General features: G+C 32.1%; 3 protein-coding genes across 3 annotated transcripts; 2 read left to right on the top strand and 1 right to left on the bottom strand.

Moving 5' to 3' along the window:
• Window positions 1–6,353: 6,353 nt before the first annotated feature.
• LOC110689163 (GDSL esterase/lipase At4g18970-like) lies at window positions 6,354–10,503 on the bottom strand. Its single transcript, XM_021865892.1, has 5 exons — window positions 10,176–10,503; window positions 8,243–8,370; window positions 7,366–7,605; window positions 7,005–7,245; window positions 6,354–6,613 (listed from the first exon to the last, which is right to left on the bottom strand). Exons 1-5 carry the CDS (start codon window positions 10,402–10,404, stop codon window positions 6,381–6,383), a joined length of 1,071 nt encoding a protein of 356 aa, XP_021721584.1. The 5' UTR covers window positions 10,405–10,503; the 3' UTR covers window positions 6,354–6,380.
• Window positions 10,504–12,205: 1,702 nt separating this feature from the next.
• Window positions 12,206–14,269, top strand: LOC110691879 (protein FAR1-RELATED SEQUENCE 5-like). Its single transcript, XM_021868854.1, has 4 exons — window positions 12,206–12,244; window positions 12,953–13,124; window positions 13,444–13,706; window positions 13,808–14,269. The coding sequence occupies exons 1-4, from the start codon at window positions 12,206–12,208 to the stop codon at window positions 14,267–14,269; spliced, it is 936 nt and encodes a 311-aa protein (XP_021724546.1).
• An 84-nt stretch (window positions 14,270–14,353) lies between these two features.
• LOC110691870 lies at window positions 14,354–15,566 on the top strand. The gene is made up of 4 exons (XM_021868843.1): window positions 14,354–14,422; window positions 14,582–14,676; window positions 15,144–15,261; window positions 15,348–15,566. Exons 1-4 carry the CDS (start codon window positions 14,354–14,356, stop codon window positions 15,564–15,566), a joined length of 501 nt encoding a protein of 166 aa, XP_021724535.1.
• Window positions 15,567–20,326: the final 4,760 nt, after the last annotated feature.

Here is a 20,326-nt window from a genome sequence, read left to right as displayed (position 1 = left end):
AGAGTGCTTGTTTATAATAAGAAAATTTTGGAGAGAGTTTGGAATGCTTTTTTAGCAAATGATTTCTTGATCCTTCACAATGAGAAGAAAGGTCTTATTTATAGAGGAAAACCCTTGTTATTGGATATCATCTATGTAGGCTTTACTTGAATTGGTTTTGGCCCAACTCTTATTTTTTTAGTGGGTTTGGCCCATTTTGTGGCTTGAAAGTCAAATTTGATCTCTTTAATTAAGACTAGAATTAGACTAGCCTAAGTTTTTGACCCCAATTATATTTATGTAATTCAGGTATCATTCTAGTGGAAAATTAATTAAATTGAGATAACCACAATACTTCTTAACTCAATTAATTCATTTAAAATTTTGGTACTTACAAAATTTTATTGTCAACAGTTAGCATATACTCGAAAGATATCATGTTAGCATAGTATATATATACTAAGATCATCAAAGATGTATCTTAGTATGTATCATGGGATACGAAGTCCAAAAGTCGTGATTTTTTTGTCACACTACCTTTGATATCAAGTTTGAAAACTAATTCAACCATAAGCTTTTGACTGAGTTATCCTCATCAAGTTAAGCTAATTTAGCGTTATTCGAGTCTTTCCTTGAAGTTGATAGTGCGTTGTTATTCGAGTCTTTTCTTTTGAAAAACATAGGAATACATTTAGTTTACCTTTAAATAGCTTCCCTGATTTATTAAAAATAATTATATGAACCTTTTAAAAAAAAAAAAAAAAAACTCTTAGGGCTTGTTCACATTTATTGAGCTGAGCTAAACTGAACTAATTGGAGTTGAACTGAACTAAACTAAACTGAATTAAATAGAGCTAAAATGAATATTTTATGAGAGAATAAAATTAGGAGCTGAACTGAACTGAAATTAAGCTGAAGTGAACAGGCCCTTAGTTTGAACAAATAACATCAAAAGCATATGAATTCATTAGCTCTCTTGCACAAGAAACGTACGCATGATTCATTGATTCCTTTCTAAATCCAATTCATTTTGAATTGTCATCCTTATCGTTATAATTGTGACCCATTCTCCTAATATGAAAATAAGTCATCGTATCAAGAGCAAATGATTATAATATTTTCCCGGCCCCCTTGTTAGTCCCAAAATTGGAGACTGCATACTAATCTTAAAAATTGCTAAATGGTAAAATTTTCAATTTTTTTAAGGATTTTTTTTTTTTTGTGAGAACTAACTAATAAAATCTTGATTTTATGAGAAATTACCTAATAAATGATAAAATATTGTAAAATACTACTAATGACCAAATTTCTACTGTTAACCTAATTTTTCGGTGTTGAGTCACCTCAAAACACCCCTGAAATTATCATCTTGTAGCTCGAAACTATCACTAATTCTGTATATCCTTAAACCACTTCAAAAATAGCCTTTCCATCTTGAAAAGAAACCCTAATGGTGGTTTCAAGGGTGTTTAGAGATAGGTCAACGCCAAAAAGTTTTATTAATGGAGGAAATCTGGCCATAGTTAATAATTTATAAAATTTTACCTTTAATTAAGTAGTTTTTTTAAATTAAAACATATTTTTATTAATTAGTTTCTCATAAAATTTGGGTTTAATTTCATTAGACAGTTTCTCACAAAAGTCCTTTTTTTTTTAAATATAAATTTTGTATGGTGCAAAAAGACCAAAAATATTAAAAATATTGTTTGGCTTAAAGAGATGGTTTAAATATCATGATGGAATTGTAGTGCCAACAATAAATTTATTACTTCAAGAAATAATAAACTCCCTTCGTATTTTTATTTTTTTTTTGGTGTTTAGAGAGCCACAAGGGCGGGGGGGAGAATCGATCCCAAGATCTCCTGGAATCGGGAGGGAAGCTCTAACCACTTGAGCTATCCCTCACTCTCAACTCCCTTCGTATTTAAATAAGTTAATTTTCTCTTGTGTAAGTATGTCAACGCAAAACTTTGACTAATAATAGATTTAATTATCCACAAAATAAAATTATAACAACTGAATATTATTAAACAAGTTAATAAGATGAATTCAACAAGTTCCACATTGAATTAATATTTATTCTTATATAAATCACAAATATTAATCAAATAGTTTGAATAATAGTGCAAAAAGTCGGCCAATTGACCATATTGGTATATAAGTTAACACCCTTATGACATATTGGTATATAAGTTATTGTCGGCGACATATTGGTATAAAAATTAACATGTGGCGACATATTGGTATATAAATTAACAAATTGTGTCATTTACCCCTATTTTTTCTTCGGATGAAAGAGCATGTTGAATACTTCAAAATTTTGTTTTAATTACTTTTGCAATCTTATTTATTATCATAATATACTTATTCAGCACCAGATAATATTTTTTTTCCCTCTTCCCTTCCAATACAATAAATTTGATAAATCAATCAAACGATAAAACCCCAAGGAACTAATAAACAATAAACAAAATCTCAATATTAGTTATTTAATTTCAAAACCAATTACTAGTAGACGCTAACTTTCATTATTACTTCATTTGTTTAATTATACCCTCAATTTTGTAAATCAACAATATAATAAGAAAATATATACATATGAGCTTTTTTTTTTTTAAAAAAAAAGAAGAATCTACCATTGTGATGCTTCAATGACCAATGCCCTCAATACATTCAAGCTTATATCCCTTTGCTCAAGCTTTCCTATTTGTTTTCCCCTAGCTTCTTTTTCATCACTTTTTGGCTTTCAACTTTTTTTTTTGGGGGATTTTTACTTCATAATTTTTTTAAATTAATATAAAAAGTAGAGAAAAGTACAAAAAACAAAATGTCAAATAAAAGTTATTAACACTAAAATTAAGCGTGTGTATCATACGCATATCCTCCGACGAGAAAATAGGGGTAAATGTCGCAATTTGTTGACTTATATACCAATATGTCGCCACATGTTAATTTTTATACCAATATGTCACCGGCAATAACTTTTATACCAATCTGTCATAAGGGTGTTAACTTTTATACCAATATGGTCAATTGGCCGCAAAAAATCTATACATTTCATTTATTAAAATATGGAGGATAATAGATAGGAAGTATATAATAATCCATATAGATTTATTTCTATTGTCCCACTTTGAATTAATACGAGAGTGACTACATTATAATCTAGCTTAGTCAATTACTCACGTAAGTAAAAGTCATTATACTCATTAATAATTAGTTTTGTGATGGAGTATAAACTCAAATTGATTTGGTGTGGACTGAGGAGAAGACACATAACGCAGTCAGGGCGAAGCTAGGATTTTCAAGTCCCGGGGGCCGGACTTATTAGACAAAAGATTGATGGAAAAAATTAAAGTGTACTAATATTTTATTGTCACCAAAAAACATTAGTTAAATCGTACTCGATGATTTTTCATAGTAGCAAAATCATCAATTAAAAATTAAACACTAAAATCTACGACAATCTCTTTTTCTATGTATACAACCAAAACATATCTAAGAAAATCATCTTTCTTTTTACTCCTTAGTTGAATTTTGACGATATTCATTGCAGAAAAGACCCTCTTCTTGTTGAATATTAACTTTTTGTAAAAAAAATTGTCTTTGAAGTGGAACCCTCCTCTTGTTGATTATTAACTCTTTTTGTAAGAAAAAAAAATCTAGTGTTTTTAATTTCATGATTTAATCTATATCAATACAAAAACTACAATTCTCAAATTAAGTAGAATATAACCCTAAAATTGATCCTAAATGTCCATTCAATAAATTAAAAATTACCCAAAATTATTAAGTAAATAAACATATTAAGCAAGTAAACAATTAATCACAGCGATGGATTCGAACGCAGCCCACTTGCAAAAATAAAACATTAGCCAACCAACATGACAAGGTATATTTATTGTTATAATTCTGTCTTGAATATTATATATACTAATTTTAAGGGGGGGCATAAATTATAATATATGGGCAGCAAATCTGGGCTGGGCCTCCACCAGCCCCCCCTTCCCTTCGCCCTTGAACGCAGTAGTATAAGTATTATATACTATTCCTTTTTTTAAAAAAATAAATTATTAATCCTGCTTTTTTTTTTAAAGTATATTATTTTTCTACTATTTTTTAATACAATATCTACCACACTTACACATGCAAAACTTAGAATTTATCTACATCATATTCTCTCTCTTAAAAAAAACAACCTTAAAATTTGTTCTATGCTCTCTCTCTTCAAACCTAGCAACCATAGTAAAACTTAGGGGTTGTCATCAATTTTTATCGATGGTAAACCCCAAATTCTTCTGTAATTTAATGTTTTTAGCCATTAAAGATCACCAACAACAGTATTTAATTTAGTCAGTCCCTCCATGTAGGGTTTAGTATTGTTTGTTTGTTTGTATTTAGTGTTTGTATGGATACAAATTAGAAAATTTCGTCTTGCAAATTTGTAGAATTGTGGGTCTGTTGGTATAGGAGTGCAAATTTAGATGATTCGTCTAATAAATTTGCAGATCTTGATGACCAATTAAGTTTATCATCTTTGCGAATATACATCAATGGAGTTCCATCACTAACGATGCAAAGACATCTAAAATTATTCAGGAGCAGTTCAGAAGCGATGTCATTAGTTTAAGGGTATTTAATTCTTGTATTGTGAATTTAAATCTCTTAAAGGATGATTGTATGTGGCGAATGATTATTATTATTTAAATTAATGAAATCAATCTTTCCTATTCTGTTCAAAAAAATGATAAATGTACAAACGTAAAAAAAAACATCTATACTAATATATTAAAAAACGTTTATAAAAACGTCCATGTGCCACGTAGATCCTTGTATAATACGCCACGTCACTTCACAAATATTTCATGATGCCACATCACCTACCCAACATCTCTTTATGCCACATCATCACCCAAGCAATCCACATTACTTCATAATTAGTATATAAAAATATGATGTTAAGGGGATTTAAACCCCCAACAACTTATATCAAAGGTGGCTTATTAACCATCTTAGCCCATTATCAAGAGTGTTATAAACATTATAAAAAATTATACATAAGTGTAAATAACATGATTTAATTATTAAAAAAAAGGAAAAAACAACACTTTCAATAATATCGATTTCATATTTCAAAATCCTTACAAAAAAATGCCCCAAGCCAATTGCACGAATATAAAAGTAACAATACGGGGCAACGCCTGGGCTACTCACTAGTTAACGATGAAATGTTGTAAAATATTAACCTTTCTTATTGAAGATATTTTTATTATATGGTCCAATTTATTTGTAACATGAGAAGTACAAATGATTAGATTCAGGAGACATTGAAGATATTTTTATTATATGGTCCAATTTATTTGTAACATGAGAAGTACAAATGATTAGATTCAGGAGACATTGAAGATTGAAATTCAGGTTGAGTCCACTGGTGGATCTATATTGGAACCGGGGGGCACGTGCTATCCCCGGAAGAAAGAAAAAAAAAATTATTTTTCATATTAAACGATGCATATTTTTCATGCAAACTGAATTTGCTTCAGCGGTACAAAGTAGGAGGATAAAGCTTCCTTTGATTGCCTGGGTCAGAGGTTCCATTCCCTCCCCCAATACACTTTTTTTTTGGTTTATTTTTATAATAAGTCTATATGTTTTTTTCTTTAAAAAAACCCTATCAATTCTTTATTATTTTTTTCCACCCCAAATAATTTCCCTCTTTCTTGACATTTATATTCAAATATGTCAAAAAAAAAAAAAAAAAAAAAATTAGATAAAATTGACTTCCATCAAAATTTGATTCTTTTCCAAATTACTTTCTACTTACTTGACATTCATTTTAAAATACAATAATAATAATAACTTCCATAAAATTTTGTTCGACAACAATAATAGTATGAAATGTATATATATACATATAGATAATTCGTCCGTTAAGAAAATTAGTAATATCTGATTAATTTGACTAATTTTATTTCATTGTAATACGAAGTATATATTTTGATAGCTAGTATGTTGTACATAATTTTATCCGCGATAATAACTCATAGCAAAATGTATAGATGGTTGAAATTTGATGGTAACATTTTATACAGAATCACAATTATGCAAAACTTTAACTTGATATGTTATTACCGTCTTAAATTTAGTTTGAGTTTCATGTTCGTAGGTGTATATTGGTTATTTCGTCCCTTTAATTTTTTTAGTATGCGTTTGTGCTACCCCTAGTCCGAAATCCTGGATCCGCCACTGAGGTTGACCATTATAAGATCAATCTGTGGACACTTTTATTAATTAGCAATACAAAATGAAATAAAAAAAAGTGGGATTATTCGCAAACAAATATGAATGTTGATTAATAGAACCGCATATTTGGAGCAATAATAATATTAGTGTCACTAATATCAGTACTTCGCTTTGCCCTGCTGACCGCTAGTTAATTCATTGATGTTCATCGGATTAGCGATCCGACGATCTTGAGAACTATATGCAGCTTTTGCTACTCCTCCATTTACAACATCAGTTGGATGAAATCCGTCGAAGAATGCATACAAATCCCGATTGGCACATGGCGTACTATAAGGCTCGCACTGGAAATCACTCCTCAATGTGCAACAAGTCGAGTTTGAATTAATACCTGCATTATTAAGCAATACGCTTTTGTACATTAGATATATAGAACTATAGAAGTTACATTGTTCTAGTGTAGTTTGAGCTAATAAAGTGACTGTTAAAGGATCAACTCAATCAAAAAGTTTAAGTCGATGATTGACATCCAGAAATATATTTTATAGTCTATCACGCCCCTCACACGATAGCTCGTTAGGATTGAATTGTGGATGCAGCATGGGACATCCTCATATCCTACACTTAATATTCACTTAAAAAGAAGGGGTGGATGAGATTTGAACCCGTAACTTTTATGTCACGCTGGCTCTTGATATCGTGTTAAAAGGACTAACTAAACCAAAAGATTTTTAACAGTGTTAACTAGTTTAATGCACGTGTTAAATTGTTAAATGACCTACCTTCAGGAAGGGGGTTTAAGGCTTGCAGGGCGGAGACACTAATTAGCGTAAATTTAGCTCCAGGGAGCCCTGCATTCAATTCGTCCACAAGCGATTCAAGCTTTGTATTAAACATATTCGCTGCTTGGTTGATTTCATCTACACAGTCAGTTGCATTATTCCTAATAATTTGAGACGGAATGCAACCAATGCTACCCAAACCGAAAATTGCTACCATTCTAGCACCAGTATTGTATAGTATCTAACACAAGAAAAATAAAACCAATATTAAGTAGACATTATAAACGTTAGTCAACTTCATTGTTTCGTAAAATAAATAGATTAGGGAGGGATTTGAGGTGTGAAGCAACATAGAAAATACCCGTAATCGTGATCTATATCGAGAAATTAGTAGATCAGTATACTGATCAAGGGTGTAGAGCCTCTGTGAAGGATAATATTGCGGCAAGAAGTAATTATTAATGTAGTCATTGCCACCAATATCCACAGTGTACAAGCACTTGTACAAGTAGTTTGAAACTGGACCAAAAACCATAAATTGGAGCCTTAAGATGGTAATTATATAATTTTGTATTTGTCGATCCAACCATATCCGATCACCCTGTAATAATATTTGTGATCAATATAAATGATTATATACGTCTAGTAGAAAATGCAGGCTTATGTCATATTTATATTGAATTAGTACTAGTAAGAATTTAAAATCAATCTTTAATACTCCTCCGTTCCTAAATGTTTTTATTCTTTACATTTAGTATCTTTCCTATTTTGGTCATAAATTTTAGATAAAATTACCCTTATTTTATAATTTTTTTTTACTTAAAAGTCCTTACTTTTCCATGTGCTATTGTACTTTTTGTACTATTTTAATAGTTTTTCAACACTTATTATTACTTTCTCTCTCCTCTCTCCTCTCTCCTCTAATTTCTTCACCCTACATGCTCAACATTGTATTTTTCAATAAAATTGTACTTTCAATCATTGAAATATTCCAATATATCTCAACTTTACACAATTTCTTAATAACCGCGCATAAATCCAAACGTAAAAAACATTAGGGAACGGAGGGAGTAATTATTTATTGATGAACTATTTTTCTAGCTTGTCATATACACTTGAGAGGTTGTGGTTTGTTACGAGTATGATAATTTTTTTGAGAAGCTAGTTATTATAGTACAATATCATTGTCAATTTAGAAAAAAATATATGGATTATACACGTAGAAATAATGATCATACAACTTGTGATCCAGTTTCCATGAGAATTCCAGCAGATCCGGATGCAAAATTGACATCTCTCAATATATCTTGACCCATTTGATCTCTATATGGTACTATAGACTTGTCGTCGAATCCCAGATATGTAGCTGTAAAATCAACATATTTGAATATTTGCTGTTAAGAAAATTACCATACAGAATAGCAAAACTAACAAAAAAGGATAAATTATATACTAAAATTGGACGAAGCTTTGCGAATTTAACCCATGATATAGATTAACTCTATGATTAACCGCTAGCATAGCCATGACCAAGCCCATATGTTATAGGTCCTAAACAATTCTCTTTCCATATGGGAGAAGATACGGCTCTTAGACCATCTTTAATGGTGAGAACGATGGAATTTTTTTAGGAGAGAGAATTTTTTTCCAAAAGATATCAATAACTTCAAATTTAGATAGTCAACTTCAAGTTTCATTTGACAAAAGATGTGGATCCTTTAACAATATTATAATATATAATGTATAATTTATTTATAGGGCTTGCCCGGTTAATCTTCGTGATTGGCATAATTTGTCAATCATATTCTCCACCTCAGCTTTTGTGAAATCCACTTGATAAATCAGCAAGATGAATCATCATTTTATTTGGTGCCGTAATCATGATTGGGTTACTAGACATTAACCATTGAAAAGCTTCTACTCTTTTTTGCTCCATTAAAGCTTCATCAACCTCCATTCCACCATTGAAGCTGGCTTCTCCATCACCTTTGAAGCTTTCCCAACACCACCATTGATGATTCCCCAAAATCCACCCACCTTCCCCAATCTTAAACGAAAACCCAATGAATTAAGGGTTAAATTAATGGCATCAACAACCCCTAAGGGTAGGGATGAGTCGGTGACCATGTCCTCCATTCAAACTCCCTCCGTTGAGCTTGATTTTCAAAGATAGGTCGTTAATGGTAGAAGTGAGCGAGGTCGTCGATGGCAACGCGAGGAGATGAAATGTATATGATAGTGGTTTTGATGATGGTTGTGGAGTGCTTTCACGTTTGACATCGATCGCTGATTGAGTGACCTCTTCAATTCTCTTGGATTACCTCCATTATTGTTGAGAGATTGAGAAGAGTGAGGAGAGAGAAAGTTAGATGGAAAATATTTTGTTAAGAGTGTGAATTGTGTAATATGGCAAGAATGCCAACTGTCAATGGCAAATTTACCATACCATCCCTAATTAAATGATAATCTCATTTACACCCTTATGACTGACAATTTTTGTTGATCATGAAGATCAACTAGTATTTCCTCTTTATTTATATCAACGCAACATAAGACTACAAGTAATATACTACCTCCGTTTTTATTTAGTTGACACATTTTGACTTTAGCACTATTCACACACCTCCCTTTGACCGTGTTTTGTGCTTTATAGATAATTAAAAATATAATCATGTGGGATCTTGTTAGATTCGTCACGTTATATACTTTCAATATATCAACTTTTCATAATTTTTTCTTATCGATAATTAAAGATATTAATGATTGAATAAGTATATTGGCAAACGTGACTAAAGAAACGTGTCAACTAAAAAGAAACGGAGGAAGTATACACTTCATCCAATGTATAATGTACATCCTTTACAATATTTTTTACAATAGCTTAATACTACTATAATGGATGTATGAAATTTTATAATGGGTATAACAAATTATGCCAAAGCTTAGAGAAAATATAGTTCAAGTATTGTGGCAAAAATTAAATATATTTTTTCAAAAGATTTGCATGCTAGTGATTAGAATTTTGAGCTATAAATCCATCCTTTAATATACTTGTGTGTGTGTGTTTTTTTTTTTGTTGTTTATTCTTATCTAATAGTAACAGGTTGTTCAAAGGACAAACATTTCAACGAGGTTTACCTTCCGGTAACTGATAAAATGAGGTATACTTACAGATATAATCCTCAATAGTCCGATTATTGGTAAACCTGCCAGTTGGTACGCCGCCAGGAAAATCAACCCCATACGGCGGGTAGTTTGCTTTAGCCATTGTCTTGAGGTTATTGTTGTTTCCAACATCGGACAATGAGTCCCCGAAAATGAAGTAACATGGCACTTTTGGTTCGCCATTAACCAAAACAGCGCAAACCATAAAAATAACAAAAATTATATTTCGTAACATTTTGGGAATTGATTGCTTGAGAAGTGTTAGTCTTACAACTCTGTGATATTGAAGATGAGATTAGTGGTCTTGGATTGCATGTTGTTGCTACCATACTTATAGCACGTTATTGTGATAAGGAAATCCATGCAACGTACGCTAGTAGTCTACTACAGAGAAGCATTTTAAGATATTAAAGGATATACGTCATTTCAAAACGTTTGAGTTTGTTTAAAAAAATCAATTATTAAAGGATTAAGACTAGTTGATGTTCATTTTATTGAATAATAAGTTGATAGTACAGTTGCTCTTATCAGCTTCTAAAGGACATGTGATTTTGTTAGATGATTTGACCCGTTAATCAGATACATACGCTACTACGGAGAACATATTAAGGTTTTTTTTTTAATAATCTATATTACTTTTACATTCTTAATAAATCAGCGTGCAGCCACAATTTAGATCTAACATTTATAGATGGATGAAGGTTGAAGATGAAGGTTTTATAATGAAGCTAAAGGGTTAGATTGAAAATGACATTCAATTCAATTCATAGGAATGTTAATAAGGTTAAAGATGATATAGGTTGAAGATAAAATATTTAAAAATTGGTTTTTTTTTTCAATTTTTTTTAAAAATAATGCGTGTAAAAGCAAAAAAACTAACCAATTAATCCCTTGATGACTATGTAGCATAGATGTATGATTAGACAGTTAGGATTAGACAAATAATAAATCAACGATTTAGATTAAGGACATGTTTTCATACGATTATTTTCACTTCAATTCAATTCAGTTCAGTTCAGCTTTAATAAGTCCAGTTCAGTACAGTTTAGCTTCTAATTTCCCTCTCTTATAAAAATATTCATTTCAATTCAGTTCAATTCAGTTCAGTTCAACTCTAATAAGTTAAGTTAAGTTCAGTTCAGTTCAATTCAGCACAATTCAGTCAATGATAACATGCCCCCTTAATATCTTATTGTAGTTGACCATAGTCGTCCGTAATCGACAATTATACTAGAATTTTTACAAAAATGAAATAACATGGCACTTTTGGTTCGCCATTAACCAAAACTCCGCATATCATACAAAAAACGAAAAGTACAATTGTCAACGTATTGGGAATTGATTGCGCAGAAGATGGGAGTAGTGGTCTGGGTCTCTTGGATTGCATGTTGATACTGCATACTTATAGCAAGTTTTTGTGACAAGGAAGCCAATGCAGTGTATGTAGTTATGTACGTCATTTCAAAGCTTTTAAGTTTGATTGATTTTTTTTTTTTTTTTTTAAAAAAAAATTAAATAAATAAAAAAAAAACAATTATTGAAGGATGAAGACCAGCAAAAGATAATTTTATTTGAAAAATAGTTGGTTGTTAGTTTATCATAATAATAAAAGGAGATGTGTTTTTGTTAGAGCAGTTGACCCGGATACGCTACTTGAATTGTATATAGATATTTTCAATTTTTGATATGAGCTTACAAATGTTATTATTATGACTATGGATGATGATAATGGATTATCATCCGCTGCAGATGAATTGATTTTGAATTAGCTTTAATGATATTAAAGATAATAATCTTAAAAATTAACCACGTAGAGTTTGAAGATGGAGTATCATGTGTGTATTTTACTCTAATTCTTGATAATCTAGATCCTTAATCAATCTTATTCTCTTACACCGGAATAAGATTGATTTATATATAAAGAGAACAACAGTTTTGTGATGGCTCAATGTCGGAGAGATAAGTTCAGGGTGGAAAATTGGCCAAAAATAATATATTAAAATATTTTACCTTTTATTAGGTATTAGTTACTTACAATGACATCTTTTCTATTAGATGGTTCTCATAAAATCAAGGTTTATTTGTTAATTTTCAAAAATAAAATAAAACAAAATAAAATTAATAAAAAAATTTATAAAATTAATAAATATGTTCGCCACACAATACACTCAAACTTACCATTTACAAGCTTAATTTAAAATTTATTAATTAATAGAATTTGAATCACGCATTAAACTTCCAACCAAATATCTCTATCCTTTAATTGTGGGGCCAATTAACTCAGGAGCTAGTCCAGTAGGAAAAATAAATATAACATGTCATTGTTATTCTTTTGCAATCCCTGGGTTTACAATAAATTTATTGTAAATCGAGGGCCCTGCACGTGCCACCCATTTACTGTTTTTTTTAAATAACAAAACTCGCGGAATTTCATACCTCAAAATCAAAAAAAACGCAAAACAACAATGGAGGAGAGAGAAAGTGAGAAAACGCTGAATTCGATCATCAATTGAGGAGAGAGAAAGTGAGAAAACATACAAATTGCAGAATTCGATCATCAATTGAGGAGACAGAAAGTGAAAAAACACACAAATTGGAGAATTCGATCATCAATTAAGGACAAAGAAAGTGAGAAAATGCACAAATTGTAGAATTCGATCATCAATTAAGGAGAGAGAAAGTGAAAAAGCGCACAAATTGGAGAATTCGATCATCAATGGAGAATTCGACGTTCGATACCACAAATTGCAGCAATCTCATCCACGAATTGCTACAAAAAACAGAGGCAAATTGAAACTGAATTTGAAATCGATTTAAATCGATCGATTATAGAAGAAGAAGAAACTAAGAGTTTTGGAGATGAATTTGTACCAATATTTGACGATAACAACAATCCAGACAATGGAGACGATGCAGAAGAAGCAATTGACAATGCAGAAAATCAAGTGGTTCCTCGTAATCAATTGATTCATATTCAGAACAAACAACCAAATCAAATGCAACTGAAGGTAAATTCTATAAACTTTTGAGATTGTATGCAAAAAGTAACCCTTTATGCATAAACGTGACCCTATTTATGCACAAATGTTACACTCAGATTGTATGTAGTAAATTCAGATTGTATGCAAAAAGTAACCCTTTGTATGCCTTAATGTTAGCCTTTTAATGCATAAAATTGACCCTATTTTCGCACAAACGTTACCCTTTTGTTGCCTCCAATTTGAATGATATGTTGCCTCTGGTTATTATCTGATATGTCTGTATTAAATCATAGATACAAATCCAATTCATGCTTCTGGTTTAGATCTTAAAAGATCATTTCTTGGTGTGGTAAGAGAAACTTTTGAAGAAATTTTGGAATTGTATGAAAAACATGCTGCTATACTGGGGTTTTCAATAAGAAAGCATACAACTAGATATAGAACACACACAAAAATAGTAACTAAGAAAAATTATGTGTGTTCTGCTAAAGGAAAGAGAAATTCAGGTGACAAGAAAACAAAGTTAGTTGAAATGGTTGATGAAGAGGATGTGAATGTAAAAACAAGAAAGCCAAGACAAGTAGCCATTACATGATTGAATTGAAAGGCATGCATAAGAGCAAAAGTGAATAAAGAAGGACATTTTATGTTATTTAGCATAACCATGAGCTAACAAGGTCACAGTGGCATTATTTGCATCGTTCTGAAAGAAAAGTTACAGAAGAAAAAGCTGAAGCAATCAAAACAATGAAATCTTCAGGTCTAACTACAATGGACACTTACAATTACATGGATACAGAGGCTGGAGGAGAACAGAATGTAGGTCATAGTGTTGTAGATCACCTGAATTTCTGCTCAAGGTTAAGAATGGAACAAATTGCGGCTGGAGATGTTCAAACTTTAGTGAACATTTTAAATCAGGAACAATCAGATGATCCAAACTTCTTTTTTAGAGTGAAGTTTGACAATGAAGGAAGAATTTCCAATATCTTTTGGAGAGATTCAATGATGCTAGAAGACTATAGGATATATGGAGATGTTCTTGTCTTTGATACAACATACAGAACCAACATATACAATCTTATATGTGCTCCATTTGTTGGCATAAATAATCACTGACATAATTTTATGTTTGCATGTGCTTTTATTCGGGATGAAAAAACAGTTTCATTTGTGTGGCTACTAGAAACCTTCTTGAAAGCTATGGAGAATAGAACACCAACTTCAATATTCACTGACCAGGACCAAGAAATGGCAAATGCAATTGAGCAGGTAGAAGATTTATATTGACATTTTACAGATTTTAAACTCTGACAATAATGTTTTCCTTTTTTCCATAAAGTTACTCTTTTAACTACATAAAGTTACCATTTTAACTGCATAAAGTGACCCCTTTAACAGCATAAAGTGACTCCTTTATTTTCAATGTAGGTGCTTCCTAATACAAGGCATAGACTTTGTATCAGACATTTGGAACAAAATGCCATAATCAAATTTGGGGCTCTTAAAAAAGACAAAGAATTCAAGTATGCATTCAACTAGTGCTTAAAGATGTGTGTGACAGAACAAGAATTTGAAGCAAAATGGCAGGCAATGATGCAGAAATATGAGTTGACAACACACTCTTGGTACCAAAGAGTGTACCAGTTGAAAGAGAAATGGTGTCCTGCCCTTAGTAGAGATTTCTTTTCAGCATAGGAATCTTATCGTCACAAAGGAGTGAAAGCACTAATCATGCTATAGGATTCAAAGCAAGTAAAGCAACTACCTTGACATATGTTTATACCATATTTAAGAAGATAACCAATCATTGGAAAAGCACAGAGAAATATGATGAGCTTACCTGTAGCAAGTTAATAGCATTCACTTCATTGCCACTATTTGGAATGCTAAAGCACGTTGCACAGGTAAAAAGTTAACTGATATGTACATAAATTATAGCAGTCTAAATGTAGCTAAATGATTTTGGTGAACAAGTTTTCACTTTGTTTAGAGATTTTGAAGAGGAGTTTGGATACTCTATGGCAACAACTGTTCAAATGATAGGAAGAAATGAAGAATGTCTACTTTATCAGGTAGCCCTAGAAGACAAGCCATGGTCTTCACATCAAGTAAACTATACACATGAGAGCCACAGTGTATGGTGTACTTGCAAAAATTTTAAAGCATATGGATGGTTATGCTATCATTGCATCAGAATTCTACACTTGCATTCAGTAACAAGTATGTTTCAGAAAAATGGACTAAGGTTGCAAAAACAGAGGCATGGGATAGGTTGAAGAATCAGGATCCTACCCAGCAATATATTCCATGGAGGCAAACAATGATGAGGAAATTCTACAATCTAATCTTAAAGAGTCAAGAAAATGAAGAGACAAGAGCATTTATGGAAGAAAGCTTCGGAAATAGTCTTTAAATGGTGGAAGACTTACTTGCTAGTGCTGCTCAGAACAAAAGAACAGAACGAAGCTGCTTCTAATATTCTTGATGTGGCAGATTGCACTCACAGCAATAATGATATTTTTTGGCATCGAGTACAAGCACAAGTGTACTAACAATACTTGATCCAAAAAGGGTTGCAACAAAAGGAAGAAGCAAGAGAGCAAAAGGAGGTCTTGAAAAAAGCAAGAGAAAAAGAAAACTAGCACAGCCACCTCCACATTAAGAATTTGGATCAAAAACACCTAACTTGAAACTCTTTTGGGAACTTTTTTAGATCCTTTTTTTAAAAAATAATATACTTTGTATTGTAAAACTATTTTTTCTTTTTTTACTCTATGACTAGTTTAATGAAAATGTAATTGACACTATTATTAGCACATGTTTAATTAGTGAACCTTTTAAATCAACATCAGAGGATCCAAACTACAAAAGTGACCCTTTAAATAGAAAAAGTGACCTTTTCCAAGCAAAAAGTGACCCTTTTTACAGAAAAAGTAATCCTTTACACATAAAAAAAGTGACCATTTACATAGCTTTTCACATGATCTTATGTTACCCTTTTCATGAATATAAGTGACCCTTTTCATGCATAAAAGTGACCCTTTTCATGGCTAAAGTTACCCTTTCTACCCACTGAATCTACCTTTTTCTTGCGTAAAAGTTACCCTTTCTATCAATAAAAGTTACCATCTTTATACATAAAAAGTTACCCTATCTACCCACAATAGTATACCTTATCATGTATAAAGTTATTCTTTCTACCCACAGAAGTAACCCTTTTTATGCTACAAAGCTCACCATTTTATGCACAAAAGTGACCCCGTAAAAAACATACAAGTTAACCTTTCAATTACTTGTTGTATGCACATACATCAGTATTCCAAAAAAAACAACCAAAAACTTTACACTAAGTTTAATTACATCATTGAACTTAATGTATGCACATACATTAAGTTTTTTCATTGTTAAAAAAGTACTCCTAGACCTAATCAGCTAATAACTAACAATCATTTCACTGTTTAGAAGGAGTGTACTTTTTTGTCTGCTTTTTTTGCCCTTTTCCTTTGGTCTTTTCTTCTTTTGCCTCTGCCTTTGCTGTTGCTTCTGCTTCCATTTTTCTTTCTTTTACTTCTTTCTTCTTCTTCTCAGCAATTGCAGCCTTTAATATTTCTTCAATTCCCTTGACATAAGAAGGATCTTTCTTCTTTTCGTTGAACTTGGGTAATTCTGAAAACACATCATTCCTAGATTCATTCAAATCACACAGCACCAGTGTGGCACAGATCACTCCTCGCAGAAATTTCCTTCCAACAATCTCACAACAGGAAAAAAAATATCAATATGTAATTAATAAAAGCATTAGAAAGGAAAAAACTACTGACAAAATATATGAATAATTACTGTTTTAAGTGCATTTAATTTGAACGATTCGCCAACAAAATGGAGCATGTGATACATGACAAAGACCCCACAGTCCAAATTGTCAACTTTATCTTTTCTCCATTCCAACTCAAAAATTTGAAACCTATAAGAAGGTAGCTGAGAACTCTTTGGATGATTTCTTTTTCCAAGAAAAGCACCCATTTGAACACACTAACAAAAAATATAAAAGTTTAGAATACATTAAAATAAAATAAAAAAGTTTAAATGGAAACAATGAATCAACAGAAACATAACAATAAATCAACATAAACATACCAAGTGTGAAGACAATTCTTTTGTATATTCAAGACCAGAATCACGCCAGATAATGCTGTCAAGATAATATACCAACTCTTTTGTATAATCAATAACTAACAAATTGTAGTGATTCTCAATAAGAATAGGAAAATAGATTTAAAACAACAAAATTAAAAGTGATTCAGACAGAGCATATCATAAACAAAACTCTTTTAAAGTTATGATATTAAGTTTAGCATGAATATATACCAGTTCAGCATCCATTATATCACATTCTAGATTCTCATAGCTCACCCAACCTTCCAATAGATCATGAAAATCTTTAACAGCACTAGAAATGTTACCTTTGCCAATGTTTTCACAAACATTCAAGAATGCAAACTATTAAAGTATAAGATCTCATTAATATATATATATATATATATATATATATATATATATATATATAAAGTAAATGTGTTAAAATATATATTAAAAAAACAAATTACTTACACTTTGCCTCACACCAAAGAAGAATTTTCGTGGACAAGAAGTCTCAAAACATGCTTTCACATTCAAATACAGACAGTAGCAATCAATAATGCACCATCGAATCCTAAGTGGAGCAACAAGGGACACCATGTTTTCTCTTGGAATTAAAAAATTCATTCCAAAAGTAACAAGGCTCTCACTGCAACAATAAAAAAAATAAGATCAACATTAAAAAAAATAGAGGAAAAAAACAAATAAAAAAATAATTATCATAAAAAATGACACTTAACTTTCTATTCATTGAATCATCCTTCAGCAAACAATAATCGAGAACTTCTAAATGTAATTGAGGCAAATTCCTGTAAATCCGAGCATTAACCTTCAAAAACAGAGTTACAAAAGGCACATGCACACCTACTGGCCCACAGTCAAGTGAGCATAGAGATTTATTTGCTCTGATGATATGTCCAGCAGGAACATTTTCAGTAGGACCAGGAATAAATCTAGAAGGTCCAACACCATTAAGAACCTCATTAACACTTTTTCCATGACCATTGTCATCATCCTTAGGAATATCTTCATTGAAACCTTGTGCAGGTTCATTTTTAGGAACAACTACTTTATCACCTTCTACAGGTTCATAAAAACCACGAAACATCTCATATACAGACTTCATTTTATTACACTCATCAATTAAACCATCTAAAATCTTCAGAGGATCAAAGAATAGTTGTTCAGTTTGAGAAACTGCAACAACATCATCAGAAGATAATGAAATAGTTTTGCGAGAAGAAACCATCTCGCTCAAGGTTTGAAAACCAGTTGACTGAACAATAATAAAATATCCTTATTTCTTTTAACCAAAAGAAATGTTTCATGAACAACCTACAAACATATAAACAAAGAAGAAACTAAACAAATGCTACAAATAAAAATAATTAAAAAAAAAAGTAAAAATTCAGAATATATGCATAAAGTGACCCTTTTAAATGCATAAAGTGACCCTTTTATTTGCATAAAGTAAGCCTTTTAACTAAATATTTAGGGTAACTTTAATACATATAAAGGGTAACTTTAGTGCACATAAAGGGTAACTTTTGTACACATTAAGGGTAATTTTTGTGCACATAAAGGGATAATAACTAAACATATAAAAAAAATAGAACACTTACATCAGCTGAAATTTCTTTAATTTCTTCATCTGTCATTATACCTTCCGGAAGCTCAAATGCAACCAGTTGTACCACTTATAGAAGCATCCTGATCATATCCCAAAGTACGAGGTTGCTTAACAATAGTTTTCCTAATATTAGGCTGTGACACAGGATATGTAAAAGTGTCCAACGATCCCTGCCTATAACCACCAACTTTGATCTCTAAATTAATCCGCTTCTTAATCTTAGCATCCGTCCAATGCTGAATCAAAGGAAGAGTATGTTGGGGTTTGGTGGGTCCGACTCACCGTGGAAACAATCCCGACCCATGGAACCACTCGTAATTAAAAAATCAATAAAGCATAAATAAATAAACACAAGAAAAGGAAGAACGAATCCTTGAAGCGAGCTTCGCCCTCTCAAAATTAAACGGGATCTTACTTGAAAGCCTTGAGCACCGCAAATGCCGTGCCTCCAACGGTATCCACCCACAAAGGACGAACACGAATTTTTAGGTCCGCTACCTTGGATTTAGCAAGGTCCGACCAAAACCCAAGTGTTAATGGAGTTTAAGAGTTTTTCCCAAAATAAGGAATGCTCTTTCTAACTCCCACTCAAACACTTTACACCAAATCCCAAGGTTGATATTTATAGAGGAAAGTATGAGTGGGAATTTCTATCCCATCAATGTGGGATTCATGAAATTCCACAAATTAATTTAAAGCTAAATTAAATTAAATATATAAGCAAGTAATAAATCAACAAGTGTCCTAGTCATATGTAAAGAGGAGTATGGACCACTTGGAGAGGAGGGGACCATACTTGCTCCCCACTCCTTCCTCTCCTTGTGACACTTGTCCACACCAAAAAGCAAGCATACTTACTAGCTTCCCCTTTCTACTCGACCTAGGCCCACGGCCCAGCTAGCCTCGCACCGTGCGGGCTGCTAGTTGCTGCCAGCACGCCCACGCATATCAGTGCGAGCTGCTGATGCCGAGGGCGCTGCTAGCTAGCCACGCACATGTGCGGGCTGCTAGCAGCAGCGCACGCCAGCACGCCACGTACTGCTTGCGGGCTCCTGGTCGTGCTGTGCTAGCATGCCTCGCACATGGTGCGGGCTGCTAGCCACGCCTTGCTAGCATGTCTCGCACATGGTGCGGGCTGCTAGCTCGGTTAATCCCCTAGCACTCGGGATTCCGATGCTAGGGGTATTTTGGTCATTGTTGATTTATTACTAATTTATCGTCTCGTCTTTTATTATTTTTGACTCGACTTCCGACGCTCGGTTTCGACGCTCTAAGCTCGAATTTTCGACGTCTAAATATTTAACACTCGGGCGACGAATTAATTTCTTCCGAATTAATTCGTCGAGTCGGTTTGTATATTTTGCTTGGGTGTGACCCAAAGGGTTTAGTCAAGATTAAGCTGT

Source organism: Chenopodium quinoa, unplaced genomic scaffold, assembly GCF_001683475.1.
Source record: "Chenopodium quinoa cultivar QQ74 unplaced genomic scaffold, ASM168347v1, whole genome shotgun sequence".
Lineage (NCBI taxonomy): Eukaryota > Viridiplantae > Streptophyta > Magnoliopsida > Caryophyllales > Amaranthaceae > Chenopodium > Chenopodium quinoa.
The sequence above is the reverse complement of the archived record's forward strand: the minus strand, read 5'-3'. Positions and strand labels throughout refer to the sequence as shown.

What these genes read in the sequence shown, in the direction of transcription:
- LOC110689163 (XM_021865892.1), bottom strand. Translation starts at nt 10,404, where the DNA reads ATGTTACGAAATATAATTTTTGTTATTTTTATGGTTTGCGCTGTTTTG. An exon ending in TGGAAACTGGATCACAAGTT is followed by an intron (nt 7,606 to 8,242) that starts GTATGATCATTA and finishes ATATTATTACAG; the next exon opens with GGTGATCGGATATGGTTGGA. An exon ending in CTTAAACCCCCTTCCTGAAG is followed by an intron (nt 6,614 to 7,004) that starts GTAGGTCATTTA and finishes TTAATAATGCAG; the next exon opens with GTATTAATTCAAACTCGACT.
- LOC110691879 (XM_021868854.1), top strand. Translation starts at nt 12,206, where the DNA reads ATGACATCTTTTCTATTAGATGGTTCTCATAAAATCAAG. An exon ending in ATGGTTCTCATAAAATCAAG is followed by an intron (nt 12,245 to 12,952) that starts GTTTATTTGTTA and finishes TACAAAAAACAG; the next exon opens with AGGCAAATTGAAACTGAATT. An exon ending in AGAAAATCAAGTGGTTCCTC is followed by an intron (nt 13,125 to 13,443) that starts GTAATCAATTGA and finishes ATTAAATCATAG; the next exon opens with ATACAAATCCAATTCATGCT.
- LOC110691870 (XM_021868843.1), top strand. Translation starts at nt 14,354, where the DNA reads ATGGAGAATAGAACACCAACTTCAATATTCACTGACCAGGACCAAGAA. An exon ending in TGGCAAATGCAATTGAGCAG is followed by an intron (nt 14,423 to 14,581) that starts GTAGAAGATTTA and finishes TTTTCAATGTAG; the next exon opens with GTGCTTCCTAATACAAGGCA. An exon ending in AAAAAAGACAAAGAATTCAA is followed by an intron (nt 14,677 to 15,143) that starts GTATGCATTCAA and finishes CACTTTGTTTAG; the next exon opens with AGATTTTGAAGAGGAGTTTG.